The sequence below is a fragment of the Scardinius erythrophthalmus genome (assembly GCF_964197995.2).
Source record: "Scardinius erythrophthalmus genome assembly, chromosome: 16".
NCBI lineage: Eukaryota > Metazoa > Chordata > Actinopteri > Cypriniformes > Leuciscidae > Scardinius > Scardinius erythrophthalmus.
The window spans coordinates 15,267,005-15,283,469 of NC_138236.1; the positions used below are offsets into that span (position 1 = coordinate 15,267,005).

General features: G+C 38.2%; 1 protein-coding gene across 1 annotated transcript; it reads left to right on the forward strand.

Annotated features, from left to right (window-relative positions):
• Positions 1 to 182: 182 nt before the first annotated feature.
• Positions 183 to 15,976, forward strand: LOC308704233 (semaphorin-7A). The gene is made up of 14 exons (XM_081388385.1): positions 183 to 372; positions 2,434 to 2,573; positions 2,922 to 2,978; positions 3,610 to 3,705; positions 5,613 to 5,709; positions 6,249 to 6,356; positions 7,023 to 7,162; positions 7,241 to 7,416; positions 7,776 to 7,884; positions 8,056 to 8,257; positions 11,220 to 11,335; positions 11,544 to 11,716; positions 11,820 to 11,875; positions 13,009 to 15,976. Exons 1-14 carry the CDS (start codon positions 294 to 296, stop codon positions 13,353 to 13,355), a joined length of 1,896 nt encoding a protein of 631 aa, XP_081244511.1. The 5' UTR covers positions 183 to 293; the 3' UTR covers positions 13,356 to 15,976.
• Positions 15,977 to 16,465: the final 489 nt, after the last annotated feature.

Below are 16,465 nucleotides of genomic sequence, written 5' to 3' on the forward strand. Positions count from 1 at the left end.
AAGTGTATTTAAGTGGAATGTCAATGCATGAATTAAAATGCATTAAACTAATAAATAAAGTGTTTAGCTCACTGTATGGTTGTCAATCCGCGTGAGCGCATGTCCGTTCGCCCTTTTCTCTCTCTTTCAGAAGTGTGACGTGAAGGCAATTACCGCTCAGATTCTCACAGAGGACTGAGGGACACGGCAGCACCCGCTTATCACACACACTTCAGGCAAAACAACACCATCCTTATCTGAGACAAGGCTTATTTTAACGTGTCGTCACTCTAATTAAAGCATCACTCAGCAACATGAATCTACTCATACTGGCGACTCTGTTCTCTGTGGTTTTGGCCGAAAAATCACCCCGGCTAAAATTTACCGTGATGGGTAAGGCTTTATTTTCTTCAATGATATAGTTTAATTCTGTGGAGAGGTCTGGAATTTTCTCGTTCTCAGGTTCTGATGTCATGTTTATCTTTACTGAAGCAGAAATTACGAATCTTATTTTCCCCTCAAGAAAAAAATGCTGCGTATTAAGTCGGGAAGTAGAAGGAAAAAAAAAAAAAAAAGATAGAAAAAAAAAGTCAAATAACAATGTTAGTAAATTGAGGCAAGCTAAGATGAGGCACTGACTGCTTTACATTGCTGTTTTGAAAACAAAAAAAAACAATTGAGGCTCACATGCACGTCATGACTTCACATCATGACGTATGTGTGATATTAATCATGGTTAAGAGTACACAAGCCTAGACTACAATGAAAAATAAATACAGTAAATGCATCGCTTTAATTACTGACGTTGTATAAAAATGAAGTATATAGTGCCGATGCCAACATATAGCCTATGCAGCCTGTTAAGTATAACTGATGGTTCATACAATGATGCTGGAAAGATTTTTGCCTGTGTAGTCATAGTAACATCTCCTGAAGATATGTTAATGGTGTATGGGTTGGTCAAGAGCGAGTGGTCTGTAGTAAACAAGCGCCTGAATCTTCCTGGAGGCTACTGAATAAGTCATTTTCTGAAACGACCTTTCTAAACTTGTAAATGCATTGAATGTCATTGCTGTTTTGAAGCAATTTTCCTGTAGAATACGCAGCAAGTGGGTTAGTTTTAAGGACGCAATCTACAGAGCTGCAATGCAGGTGTGTGAGCTAACGGGAATGATGGCACTGCAGCAACTGATGCATTTCCAAAACACAGGCTACAACATGCGATCCAGGGAAAAACACACTCGCATTTGCAGGATAGCCATGGAAAATTCCACGAAACCCACCTTTATAATTTATTCCAAGCACGTTCACAGACTTCTATGTCGATACAAACGGTATGGGTCATGTATTTGTTTAAAAACACCAACATGTCTCACGGCCATCCCCTCAGTGTTACGGGAAACTAAAACCTCTCACAAATACACATAATATGAGAAACCGTGAGAGCCCAATATAAGACTCCATTGAGCTTGTTGGTCTTGACCGCCCACTTCAGCACCGCGGACAGCGACCTCTTCAATTCAGCGCACGTCTTCACCAAGGATGCGATCGGGAGACAAATTCTCTGATGAACTAAAGTGTTATGGCAAACGAGAGCTGTATATGCAAATAGAAACCGGCTCAGACTGGTCTGCAGGCTTTTTCGACCTCTTCAGCCCCTCCTTCGAATAGCCAGTTATTGATTGTGCTGAAATACCAGCGCAGACCGAGACAAACACCTGTTGCAACGTGTTAGTTTTATGAAATAGTCGCGAAGCTCCGCTTTATATAATGAAACAATTCTTTCAAATTACAAAACAGTTTTAATTTTACGGTTACCCCTGACAACCACATTTGACAGTATTCTCCATTTGGGTATAATGAAAAACGCCCACATTAGCGGCTAAGGCATTTAAGCTAATCATTTAAGATCTGTAGTTCTCAACTGGTTTTGCTCTAAACCCCAGATTTTACTGTCAAAATCAAGTGATAGCATTTAAATAATATGATATAACATTTAACAAAAGCACAGGTCCAACAATATGCAAAATGATTTATATAGAACAGTCTAAAAGGAAAATTGACACACACAACAGCAAAAATGTGATGACCAACACCGGACTATGTTATACTGAACTATAAAACCAAGTGATGATTTGGACCAAAACACTAAGAGTCTGGATGCACAGCCTTTCATCTCAACAACAAAAGATAGAGGAAGCATTTATTGCATTTACAGTGGCTCATATAAGAAGAAGCCTTTATTTTTTATTATATACACATTTTTCATGGCTAATTTTGTTATTTGTATTGTTTTTTCCGTGTGGCCAATTTTTTAATTGCAACCCACCCGCTGAGAACCACTGATTTAGTAGATGTACATTATTCATTTGTGCAATATGTGAACATATACAACATGCAAATTTCCAAATTCCCTTTTTGTACACTGCCTTTCTGCATTTCATTTGTCTTTAGAATCCCCTCGGTTTCGCTTCATGAAACCGGAGAACTACACGACGGTTTACCACCAACAGGAAACTGATGTCCTGTATGTGGGGGGCCAAGGAGTCATCTATAAGCTCAGCTTCAGTGATAAAGGAGTGCATGACAAGCAGGTAGGGATGATGACACCATAACCTGGAGCTAAAGTAGATCTATCACTGCTCTAAATCCTGACCTAGATAGCTGGTACTCGGCAAGTAGCAAAACTGTGGTATTTATGGAGCAGAACAATGTCTTATAATGGAGGTAATACTTGTGGTTGCATAAAAGCAAGCTTTTCTTTGCAGTGGGGGATAGTTATAGCTTCTTATCATTTTACTACAGCCATAACATTTTATGTTCTGTTTTCTCATTGCAATTCTAGAATATACAGTAGCTATAAAATAAATGAGAACAATTCATTCCTACATTATTATGTATGCAAGGCTGCATGATTAGTAATGGTGTTGATGTGTTCACAGATCCCTGTGGTAATGGATGAGAATGCAAAAGCGAAGTGTCTCTCATCAGTGTGGAAGGTAAGAGAGACAAACCCACAATATTCAGTCAGTTCAGACCTCAAGCTGGTTGGCATTTCAAGCAAAGAAAAGGATTATCTCAACTCATTTAAACCGTGCGATTCAATTCACTCACATATCTTACAGTGCACGAGAAATGACTAGCATAATGTGTCCAGTTATCCATTTCTCATAAATCCACTGTGTGAATTACACACATCAGGTTAAGCTGGATTATAATAAATAGTGAATTCTGAAAATGACTTTAATCAGAACATTTATGAAGGGATTTCCCAGACGCTCCTCAGCCTGGCTGGATTCACTGCCCTGGTTCAACATCTACAGAAATAGTCACCCATGCTGAGCAGGTCATCACTCAGAGTTGACTGAATGAGGCTATTTTTTAAGGGTAATGGCACAGACAGAAGGCCAACACATGAGTGATGGGCTTCTTTAAAATCGAAATAACGATAGTCGTAACTGCTGAAGTTACAAATGCACTTAGTATAGAAAAAGGAAAAGGAAAGAGCCTCTCCAAGCCCACAATTAGATGGCATGCTGTATTTCGCAACTATATTCTTTCTATAATTTATAATATATGATGTCTGTATGTTTTGCATTGACACATATCGTGTTTTTCATCTTTCTATAGCAAGAGTGTGATAATTTCATCTCAGTAATTGAGAAAGTCGGCGATTCATTCGTGGTGTGTGGGACAACAGCGGGTTCTCCTAAATGTTATCTCCTGGTAAGATGCCTTACCTGCCATTGTATATGCAACTCTCACAATCCAGAAGCAGTTTAAACTCCATCTGTAAGCAAACCACAAAAGTGTTTAAGATTAGGACATGTTCCTCTATTATAATGTTTAAGATACAGTCTAAGGCCCTGTTCCAAATGGTACCCTAAACACTCGCTCGCTTCAGTGTGGGCTCGGCATCGAGGGCGCATATTGACTGCAAAGGGGGCGCTCGTGAGCACCATACTAAAACCTAAAATAACAAATGGGACACGTGCGGTCTAATGAACTTAAAGGGGTCATATAATGGTACATGCACTTTTACAAGTTGATTGTACTGAAATGTGTGTTGGCAGTGCCTGTACACAACCATCATAAAATGATAAAAATCCATCCAGTGTTTTTTTTTTTTTTAATCTCCTTATATGTTTTCCAATCTCTAAAATCAAGCTGTTCGACCTAGTGACGTCACACGGTCAGACGCCCCTCCCACGATTTGTGATTGACAGCAGCGTTTCAACACAGTCCCACCCTCGCTCGTGAGCGAGCTGTCAATCATCATAGTCCGCGCGTCATTGTTGATACTCACTGAAGCACTGTCTATGAGTAGAATGGCGTCCTGTTCTTGGGTGTAATAAGGAACACAGCAGTCATTTTGATGTTCCTAAATCCGAACCGCTGAAGACGCAGTGGCTGAGTTTTGTTTTCGAAGGGAATATTCCCCACGATCAACGTCATTGCTTTCATGTTTGCGCGAATCATTTCACACACCAGACTGCTTTACAAACGAGGGTCAGTATAAAGCTGGTTTTGCTAAGAAGCTGCTCCTGAAAAAAGGATCGGTACCAACTATTCGTGTTCCTGCTGCACCTCCAGAAGAACTGAAGTGAGTGTAATGTTTTATTAACCTTTATATTAATATTTATATTAATCTTTGCAAATCGCTTGCTGCACGCTTCACGATGAATGCGGCTATTTTTACACTCAGGGTACATTACGGCATGTTTTCTATGTACGACGTTCTCAATATAATTCATAATCTCATGTTTATAATGAACAACGCGTTATGGTTATTGTGTTTTATTACAAACGGTGTGCACACAGAACAGAGGGGCGGGGTGAGCAAAGCTCATTATCATTTAAAGACACATGCACTCAAACGGCGTGCTGAAAACAGAGCTGTTTTTGACCAGGTAAAATGAGTGTTTTCTTACAATACTAATGAGAATTTTTAATTAAAGTATATTACAAACTTTTAATTTAGACCCTAAAGAATCATATTAGCTTGTACAAAAATGGCATTATATGACCCCTTTAATGGATATGTGCACGTGGCAGCCATTGCAGGTCAACAAGACTGAAAGTGCAAATGAAGTATGCCATTTGGAAAAAAAGGGCCTAAAATTGCAGAAACAAACAAAAAAATAGATGTGCCTGCTAAATGCAGACATTTCGGGTTTATTTAAAATAATAAATTATGTTGCGAAGACACTTATTACATAATCTATTTCATTCGCTTTAGCATTTTCTGTGGTTACATGAGAAAACAAAGGAAATAAGACCAGTTTTCCTTCTGAGCTCAGCTGCTTTGACAAAATCCAGGCTGTTTATTTAACCACTTCTGTATTATTGTGAACATTTTTATAACCTTTGTGTGTCTCTGCCGTGGGTGTGATTTATAACCGAATCAACATGAGAGACGACGCTTAGATCAAAATGACAGAACTGAAAGTAGTACAATAAAATGTGCGTTTGACATCCTGAAATGTGGGACACACATTTAGTGGATGAATAATATTATGTTAAAAAAAAAGTGTTCTGCTAAAAAGTGGTATGATTTGTGCTACAGTGTCACTGCTGTTTCCTTAACAAAAGCCTGAAAATTACTTAATAATCACATCATCTCTCTCATCCAGGTAAATGACAGTGTACTGACAGAAATGCCGGCGGAAACAGTAGCGTCTAACATCTTGGCACCTTTCCCTTCTCAGCGCTCCATCAGTCTGTCAGCAGGTAAATAGAGAGAGGAGAGGAATGGAGGAAGGAGATAATGCGGGAGAGAATGTTTTGTTCATATTCTTTCATTTGAATAGGTATTTGTTTCTGAAGTAGAGCAGACCGTAATGTGACATGCTCAAAGCTTCAAATCTTGTCAGATCTCTGTGAAAATACAGTGTGTATCAGAGGAAATGTAAAAGAACAAATTTCAAAAAGATCAACACTCCCTGTAGTATATGACAAAAATATATCTTGCCCTTTTCTTTAGTGTTTTAAATGTCAGATACAAAGTTGAGTATTTCATATGCCATGTAAGTTAGCAGAGCTGAAAGGTCAACACTGATTCTGAAAGAAAATGCATGTCTCAACAATGTTTCCATCTGTCAGTCAGAAGGAAGTAGTTCGCAGTGAGTTGCAGCACTCTTTTTTACTTTGAGTATCAAAGTATTGCAAACATTGCTAAATTTAAATCAAAGTTTCAGAATCTTTGATTTGACAGGACTGTAGTCACCGAGGTTTGACTGATGGATATACTTATCTCTCTCCTTATTTAGATGGGAATCTGTACTCTGCTCTGTCAGCGGTTGCAGGACAGACCGGCTCTATCCGTCGCACATATGGCTCCAAAAAACAGCTGAAGTCAGAGAATAAATGGCTACAGAGTGAGTTGACTGTTGTTATCTATACTGCATTAGCATTTTTGAGATTGTCTTGATGGACTGAGCTAATTGGATGCTACAGTGTGTCAGCTTAAAACAGAGTTTGTTTAAAAACCTGACCAAAAGTTAAAAAAAGAGAGATTTTTTAAGTCCCTTATGTTCCCTTATGTAAACACAGTAATATTGTGGAATATCATTACAATGTAAAATAAAAAAATTCTGTTTTAACATATAATTTATTCCTGACTGTGATGGTAAAGCTGAATTTTCATCAGCCATTACTTCAGTGTCACATGATCCCTCAGAAATCAGTCTAATATGTTGATTTATCCTGAAAATATGCTGAAATCAGCTGCTGATTTCTTATTATTATCAATGTTGAAAATGGTTCTAATGCTTCATATTTTTGTGGAAACCATGAATTTTTTTTATAAAAAAAGAACATCATTTGTTTGAAATATATATACTTTTTGTGATAATGTAGAAATCTTAACCGTCATTAATTATTTATAAACACTATATATATATAATCTCACGAATGGCTTACTTAAATCTATTTTAAACATCAAAAAAATTATTTCAACTAAGATAAAGGTTCAAAAACTAATTCTTTATATGCAACACAAAGAATCTATGAAAATAATAAATCTGCTCTCACCTCTCTCCCAGATCCCCAGTTTGCAGGAGCCGCTGTGATACCACACGAAGAGAAACTCAAAGATGAGATCTATTTCTTCTTCAGTGAGGTCAACAGTACAGCCAGTCTAGATGAAGAGCCTTACAGGGCTCGGATAGGACGAGTCTGCATGGTAACACGCTCTTAATCCATTCCTGCTTTAGATACACTGCTGTAAGGACTTCTGATAACCTTTGCATGTGTGGCTCAGGTTGATGAGGGAGGGCTTCAGAATGTGCTGCCAAACTCCTGGACCACATTCCTGAAGGCACGTGTGATGTGTGGGAAAGCTGGAACTCCTGTGCAGTACAACAACTTCAAACAGGCCTTCGTTCTGGCCTCTCATCTCCGCACTGGGTTGATATATGGCCTCTTCTCCAATGCCTGGTAGGAAGACATTTGACATCATGCAGTTGGATAATGCCTTTGGCAAGACTTCATTATTCACCACAAAATACATCTCTATAGATTTTTTACTCAAAACACTGATAAAAACATTGTCAGTTGTGCTTACTTCAAGCTTTCTTTTATATAAACTATATTGATCAATATTACATTTCTTTTTTCTGTTTTTCAATTTATCAGTTGGATATTTAATTGTGCATGCTCATTTCCCCTATTTTTTTAACATTAACATTTACTGAAAGCTAATCTTTTAAAACATTAATTATTTCTTTACACTGATAAATGTAATGAATATCCATACTTGATTAAAATCTGTTTTTCATGTTTATGTCTTTCTACAGGAACACCACTGTAGTGTGTGCGTACTCCATTGAAGAAATTGACAGAGCCTTTTCTACATCCAAACTGAAGGGCTACAACTCGCCTTTAGCGGCCCCTCGTCCTGGAACGGTACAGCACACCGAAACATCAAAGGCATAATTATGTGCCAACAGATTCATTTTGTTATACATATTACATTCTAAACATTAACTTTGAATGTATCGATAAAATACTATCCTACAATTTCATAACACGAAGGCACAACCTGATTTTTCATTTGTGTGGTTCGCCTTTATCCAGTGTGCTTTCAGGAACAACACTCAGGCTCATAACCAGAAGATCCTGACTGTGATCAAGGATCACCCTGAGATTGAGGATATGATCTACCCGGTTGACGAAACTCCTCTGGAACTGCCAGTTCATGACCACTTCACACATCTTGTGGCAGACACAGTCTTGGCTGTCAATGATGAACACTACAGTGTCATTTATCTGGGCACAGGTATTCTGGATTATGGGGGGGGGGGGGGGGGGCACTGATATTGTAATATCGGCTGACACTTTTAAATAGCCAAAATGGTACAAGTGAAATTAGGCATCACAACATTATAATACAGTATGAAAATGAAAATTGCTAAAGATAATATTTAACAGTGATATTCATTTATTAGTGTTTTTGAAGATTAAAGGGATAGTTCACTTTGAAATAAAATTTTGGTATGTTTTAGCTTACCTCAAGGGCATCCAAGATGTAGGTGTCTTTTTTTCTGCAGTAGTTTCAATTTTTATATTTTTAGGTCAAACTGTTCTTGTCTGTCAGTCGTATAATGCAGGTCTATGGTCACTGTCTCAAAGAGCATGCACAGAGTCCAAATTAAAACAATTCCCCATCGTCCAAATTAAACAATTCCCCATCGTAAGTACACATTGATGGCCTAAGACATGAAACGAGCGGTTTGTGTGGGAAAACGAACAGTATTTATACCGTTTATACCTCTTGTAACACAGCCACGTCCAAGTGATCTGAGGGCGCGCGCTTCCTGCTGTGTGACGTGTGCGCAGACTGGTGCATAGATATATATAAAATAGATGTCGCCTTGGCTACGGCAGTTCATTGGAACGAATGTCTTTAAAGGAACACTCCGACTTTTTGGGACTTTAGCTTATTCACAGTATCCCCCAGAGTTAGATAAGTCCATACATACCTTTTTCATTTCTGTGCGTTCTGTAAGTGTTATTTGACGCACACACTGCTAGCCTAGCTTAGCACAAAGACTGGATGTAAATGGATAAGGTAGCATACTAATCCCAATAAGTGACAAAATAATGCAAACATTTTCCTATTTACATGTTGTGATCTGTATAGTCACAGCGTGTACAAATAACAAGGCTATATGAGACAGAGACCATTTTTAATCGTATAAATACTGGGAACTATATTCTCACTAGGCGTAGGAGCACAGCTACCTGGGGCGGAGTGGCTACTTGGGCGGAGTGATTAGCGCAGCACACGAGACGCCCTGTTGATGGTTCCGTAAACAAAACAAACGTGACTAACTAGCTAGTAGCAGAGACAATTTATATGAGACATGCCACTTCCTCAATTCTCAATACAACTATATAAGGAAAACCCGTAACGGCAAAGATGGCGGTTGTATGCACATGTCCCGCCCCTCCCGCTGGAAAGCCAATCATCTGCTTTTAACAGTCAGCAGCTGACCACTAAGGAGCGAATGTACAGTGACGTGACATAACTGCCATATTCAACCTGTGCTTTCGCGCTGTGACTGGCGCTGAGCCAAAGACGGACGCGCTCAGCGCTTGTCATAGGCATATATCACAACTGTTCAGTGTTTTTAACCACATAATGTTTATTTTAGGTTTCAGACATTTAAATACATATAATTGTTAAAGTGCTTGGCACAACACCGGCATTCTGGATAGAGACGTGAATGAAGTTGGTGTCGTGAACGTGAATCCTTGCGCATGCGTAGTAAAAGTATAACCTGTGGGGAAAAAGGCGTTTTAAACCTTATTTTGGGGCAAAGTCATCAAACTTTTTCAGCGATTTTTATCATATTTTACTGCTGTTTCTATACATGCAGTTGTTATGTCCCGGTGACCAGTGAAAGTGCAGTTCTGACTCTCTGCCCATTCATTTAGATAGGAGCCTGGTCTTGTTAGTCCGAAATAGCTGCCCGGAGGCGTTGCCAAGATGGCGGCCGAGTGGCACGACTTGCCTAAAAGGACTTTGCTAGTAGCGAACGTGACTCGTGATCATGGCTGACTTTGAGGAATTGTCAGAGGAATTTTACTGGGTATCAAACCAAGATCCAGAACCATATAGTTTTGAGCCAGAATACACAGACGAGGAGTTACAAACTTTGGAAGCTGTAAGACAAGATGCAGCGAACACCCATGATTGTAAACTATAAATTTACTATCTAGTAATTGCTGACTCTATTACTCCAACTCTGAGCGAACTCTCTGCTCCTCACCACAGGGCGTCTCGTGTGCTGCGCCCAAGTAGCTGTGCTCCTACGCCTAGTGAGAATATAGTTCCCAGTATTTATACGATTAAAAGTGGTCTCTGTCTCATATAGCCTTGTTATTTTTACACCCTGTGACTATACAGATCACAACATGTAAATAGGAAAATGTTTGCATTATTTTGTCACTTATTGGGATTAGTATGCTACCTTATCCATTTACATCCAGTCTTTGTGCTAAGCAAGGCTAGCGGTGGGTGCGTCAAATAACACTTACAGAACGCACAGAAATGAAAAAGGTATGTATGGACTTATCTAACTCTGGGGGATACTGTGAATAAGCTAAAGTCCCAAAAAGTCGGGGTGTTCCTTTAAGGCGACATCTAGTGTATATATCTATGCACCAGTCTGCGCACACGTCACACAGCAGGAAGCGCGCGCCCTCAGATCACTTGGACGTGGCTGTGTTACAAGAGGTATAAACAATATAAATACTGTACGTTTTCTCACACAAACCGCTCGTTTCGTGTCTTAGGCCATCAATGTGTACTTACGATGGGGAATTGTTTAATTTGGACGATGGGGAATTGTTTTAATTTGGACTCTGTGCATGCTCTTTGAGACAGTGACCATAGACCTGCATTATATGACTGAAAATATCAAAATTGAAACTACTGCGGAAAAAAAGACACCTACATCTTGGATGCCCTTGAGGTAAGCTAAAACATACCAAAATTTTATTTCAAAGTGAACTATCCCTTTAAGTGTTAGATGGCTGCAAATGTACAAGTAGCAGAAATCAGCAGCACAATTAAATATCCAATATTGAGTGATACCGGTAAACTAACACAAATCTCTGATATTGACAAATATTCAATTTTACACCAACATCTTGCACCCCATATAATTTATTCTCATTCTGTTATTGTTTTTCTATCTTTTTTTAATGCTATTTTTCCTGTGTCTCCTGTACAGAAAAGGGTAAAGTCCTTAAGGTGCTCCATGCCATAGAAGGAGCCTTTATCATAGCACAGTATTCTTTATTCCACGATGACAGTCCCATCATTAACATGGCAATTGACTCTAAAAAGGTACTGAACTCACACTAAAACAGGCCAATTTTAGCCTGCAGTGGTAGGACATATTATTCCACTGAAATATAATTATATATAGCTTTGAATAACTATTTGCACAATACAGTGAGAGAGTAATTCAAAGGCTGTTCACATAGATATTTAAAATAGAGTTTGATAGGATCCAGATGGCACCTTTCACCTCTGAATTCCGTTTTTTTCCCAGGGTCATCTCTATATTGGCACAGAGCTTGAAGTGCAGCGCATCCCCCTGGCTGACTGTGGTCGATACGGAGTAGGCTGCCGGGAATGCATCCTTTCACGTGATCCATATTGTGCGTGGGACAAGTCCAAGAGGAAGTGTACTGCAATCCCAGCAAACTACAACATTAGCACTGGGTACATATGCACTCACAAATATCACACTATGATGCATTACTGTTTTTCCTGACGAAGTAATCTAAGTTTCAATTATTTTTTGTTGTCACTATTTTGAAATCAGGGCCCTTATTCAGACCCTTGACCACTCCAGTGCCTCGGTCTGCGGCGATGCTCCAGGTAAATTGTCTTTGAGACTTTTAAAGGTGCCATTTTTCTTGTTGTATCTCTGAACCCTTTATGGCACTTAAGAATTTGAAAGTTTTCAAAACAGTTTCAGCTTCTTCTTCCCAATGAAACCCATTTTTGCATTGTTTTCTAAATATAGTTTTTTTTATTCATATCACTTGCCATATAATATTTTTTTTCTGGAATTCACTGACTTAACAGTATTTAATGCCACTGAATTTTTCTTTTTACAAGATACTGTATAGACAAACAATTAAAACCCTATTTAGTAGTAGCCTATCTGTAACCCTGTAATAATAGTTAAGAAGTGTTCTGTGTTCAGAAGAGACAAACATTAATAGTAGTATCATGTCTGCAATATATGCTATATATATATAAAATGCTATTTATAATATAAGATAAATGAATATTTTTACATTGTTACAAAAAAATTTTTTTCAAATAAATGCTGAACTTTCTACTCATTAATGAATCCTGAAACAAAACAATATTTATTTCCGTTTCCACATAAATATTTATCAGCATAACATCCATCAGGATGTTTTCGACATTGATAATAATAAGAAATGCTTCTTGAGCATCAAATCAGCATATTAGAAGGATCATGTGACACTGAAGACTGGAGTAAGGACTGATGAAAATTCAGCTTTGCAAGCGCAGGAATAAATTACATTTTAAAATCTATCAAAATAGAACAGTTACTTGGAATTGTTCAAAAATTTCACAATATTACTGTTTTCTGTATCTTTGATCAAATAAATGCAGCCTTGGCAAGCATAAGAGACATAAAAACATTACAAATCGTACTGACCCCAAACTTTTAAACAGTAGTGTATATATAAAATAAACGTATTTGGTTACACTTTATTTTAAGGTGTCATTGTTACAGTGTAATTATATATTTAAGTACTCTGTAATATTAAGTAACTACATGCACTTACTATAGGGTTAGGGTAGGATTAGGATTTGGTTGAGGGTTAGTTGCGTGTAATTATGCATAATTTACTGTTATTACTATGGTAAGTACACGTAACATATGTAACAAGGACACTGTGTTACCAAGTATTTTTTATTAAAAATGGTTTCAAATATACTAAAATGTTTCCTATAATTGTGGGATACAGCTCATAAGGCACCTAGCACCATCCCCAAACCAGTTTTAGTGGATAAAGATGGACCGGTCCTGCTACCGTGCCCAGTGCGATCCTACCATGCCACTTACCGCTGGGAGAAAGACAAATGCATCAAGGAATATCCTTGCACCATCTCTGGCTCCTCCTGTGTGCTGGCACCCACCCCTGACCTGCCTCTGAAGGAGGGTGTGTTCCGCTGTCTGGCGGAGGAGAACGGTCTGCAACAGGAGGTGGTGTCCTACAAGCTAGTGTTCAACGGTGGACTCCTCTCCACCTCGCTAGCCTCCACCCTGGGGTCGGCTCTGCTGCTGGCTGCCGCGGCACACTGGCTCCTGTAGATCCAGTGAATCCTGAGGGGTCGGAAGGAAAACGAGATTTATGCTAAGGTCAGCAGAGCATGAGTACCTAGACCGGTCCAACTAAACTGCAGGGGAGCAGCTGGTCTCTATATAAACTGTGTTTCTTGTTTCTTATTCGGAGCAATTCTTTTCTTTGAAGGGCCGAGAAAATGCCTGAAATTGTCTCATTTTGCTAAATGCTTTATCATACCAAACACCAGTGTTATGTATTACATGAACTTATGTAAGTGTACTGTTTCATGCCCATCAGCCTAAACGCAAACATTTAGACTTATATACTGTATATTCAAATATCTAATACATGAGATGTGTACATTGCTTGCAAAATGTTAGTGCCATCTTTCAGATGTTTCAGAAGACTGCTTTGCTAACTACACTTAGACATGGAATCCAGATCAGTTCTTTAGTTTTCTCGTTAACACTTTATAGAAAGGTTCAATTACTTTAGTTGATGCATTGGGTATCATGAACTAACAATTAATTTTTTATTTTTTTTTCTCAGTATTTTTTTAACTAGGCTAATGTTAATTTACAGCTGTTTAATATTTAACACACGTGTTCATTGTAAATTCATGTTTGTTCATAATAATAAATGCTAAAAATATATTAGTGTAAGAAATTAACATTCATTTAATGTGTACTGATCATTGTTAATTCACGTTACCTAATGATTTAACCAAATTGAACCTTATTTTAAAGTGTTACTTTTTCGTTGGTATGTAGAATTACTGAAAAGCGAGATACATGCTGAAACATGAATATGCTGTTATAGATTCTTTTATTTTTTTCTATTGTGTGCCATTAGAACAGTTCTGAAGCCTTAAAACAAGGATGAGTCCCTTTAAGCTGTAAGGGTCACATCCTAAGCACAACCTGCAAACTGAGCAGAACCTGCAGAATCTGCTGGCTTTGTCTTTCCACCTGACGCAGAATGTTATTTCAGCATGATTTCAAGAGCACATGCAGCTGATTTGTTTGTGCCTGTTTGAGAAGTTTGAAATCACGTATCAGTCACTACTAGAAATGTGAACTGCAAAAAACGATACCGATACAAAACCAATACAGATTCAACTGCTTTTGCTCAGTGTGAACAGGAAGAATAACCAGAATCCATAAAACCAGATAGCTTATCTCGGTATGTCACTGTGTTTAACAGACATAAACTCTCTTGCATCCTTGATGCCTGTAATTTTCATGCTCATGACATTTTTACATTTTGCGTTCAAATAAGCTTCTGTACATGTGATATGGAGTTGCATTTTGCAGTTGCAGTGTAAAGAGGCTTAATTATAATGTTGTTTTAATTGTAATGCTCTGCATATGCTGTTTTTCACCATTGCTGCCTATGGGAATAGAAAGCATTCCTGATGGATCTAAACAGTCATTCTGCACTAAGGTGTTCTGAGTGTAAATCTGTCACCATTTTACGTCATATCATTTTATTTGATCATCACTTCAGCGATAAAACTTTATCTTATACACATTACAGAAAGGGAAAAATAAGATGCTCATACAAGAACTTTCTAACTAGCGCATAATCGTCTCTAATTGTCATCTGCACCTCTAACACACACACATCACCACTATTTTTGTTTCTTTCTCTCTCTCTCTCAGAGCAACTGACCCCAAATGCCAAATTTGTCTTTAACCTTGTTCTTTCCACACTGTATTTTGGGAGCAGGACTGAAACAATGGTGTTATGAATGAATTGATTACTAATTAACCAGAAGTGCATTGTGTTTTCAGAAGATGGACTATTTTTTTTTATTTGTAGTTACGTCTTGTGCCATTCCGTTTCTTGCTCTACTGGTGACATAATCTGCCAATCTAATCAAAAGTTTGTTTTGTACTTCCATATGGATCTCTGGGTTGATGTTTGGGCATCACGAGATATTTAAAAAGTTTCATACAAGCCATGTAAATAGTCCAGGGACTGACTGCAGTGTTGCTTTACACATTACTTATGCTAGCGTGTGCTAACTTTCTGTTTGCATGCTGAATGCCACAGCACTGTTGCCCTCTCTGTGTACTTGTACCTCTGTCTCTTGGCCTAATGTGCTATACTGCACTAAATGCAGGAACGTTCTAGTGCCAAACCAATGTTGTGTCATTTTCATCAGAGAGCTTTTCTAACTTTTCCACTGCGCTTCAAAGCCAAACGTTTACCTTTCTGAGACACGTATAGCAGAATCTAGACACACACACACACACTCTAAATTACTTTCGGCAGTGTAAATGACACAGGGTCTTTCAATGTAGATCACACAAAATCAATACTGTAAACAACTGTTACATGTTTATTTTTTTTTATTCGTTTTTTACTCTGTAACTGGTGTTGCTAGGCCACGTGTTTTTATTGTCTGTCATTTGCTATGCATTGTGTTTTTTGCCCGAGACTTGTGGCAGGGAGTGTTTTCTCACGTAGGGACGCTCAGCACGGGCTACTGCTCAAAGCATCTTGCAGTTGTGTTAGCTTGCACTTAATAATTCATATTTATAACTGGTTACCAAAAGTCAGCAATTTTTTTTTTCTAAAGGGGTTGAAGACATTGTAAAATACAGAAACGTATAATTATACATTAAATGTTTCCCTGAATATGTGCATTAAAATAAATAACAAAAATATCTACTGTATTTATGTTTTTGATTGTTCATCAATGTTTTTTTTTTTGTATTGAACAAACTTGCTATTGTGCAGTTTGCGCTATTGTGGTTGTAAATGTTGCTTTTCACCAAACCATTCCTTCAAAATTATGAAATGTAGTCTAATGTAAATATTGGTTTAATCACCAAAACACAACAGAATGATCTTTTTTTTTTAAATGGTAAACATGGCAAGATGGTTTTGATTGTGAAAAGCAAATTTATATAAGGTTTAGTATTTCTTTATTAAACACACATTTAAGTTTGCGTGAACCGGAAGTTGCAAACGACTTTTCTCCAGTGTTGTGACGCATTTCCCAGTGAAAAGGAATATTGAACAGAGGGCAGGGTTTTACTCTAGCGCTCCTCCTCTCCATCTCTGCTCATAGCAGACTAACGGTTTGAGGGGAGTGGTTAAGTGTTTCCCAACCCAAGCCGTCAAACCT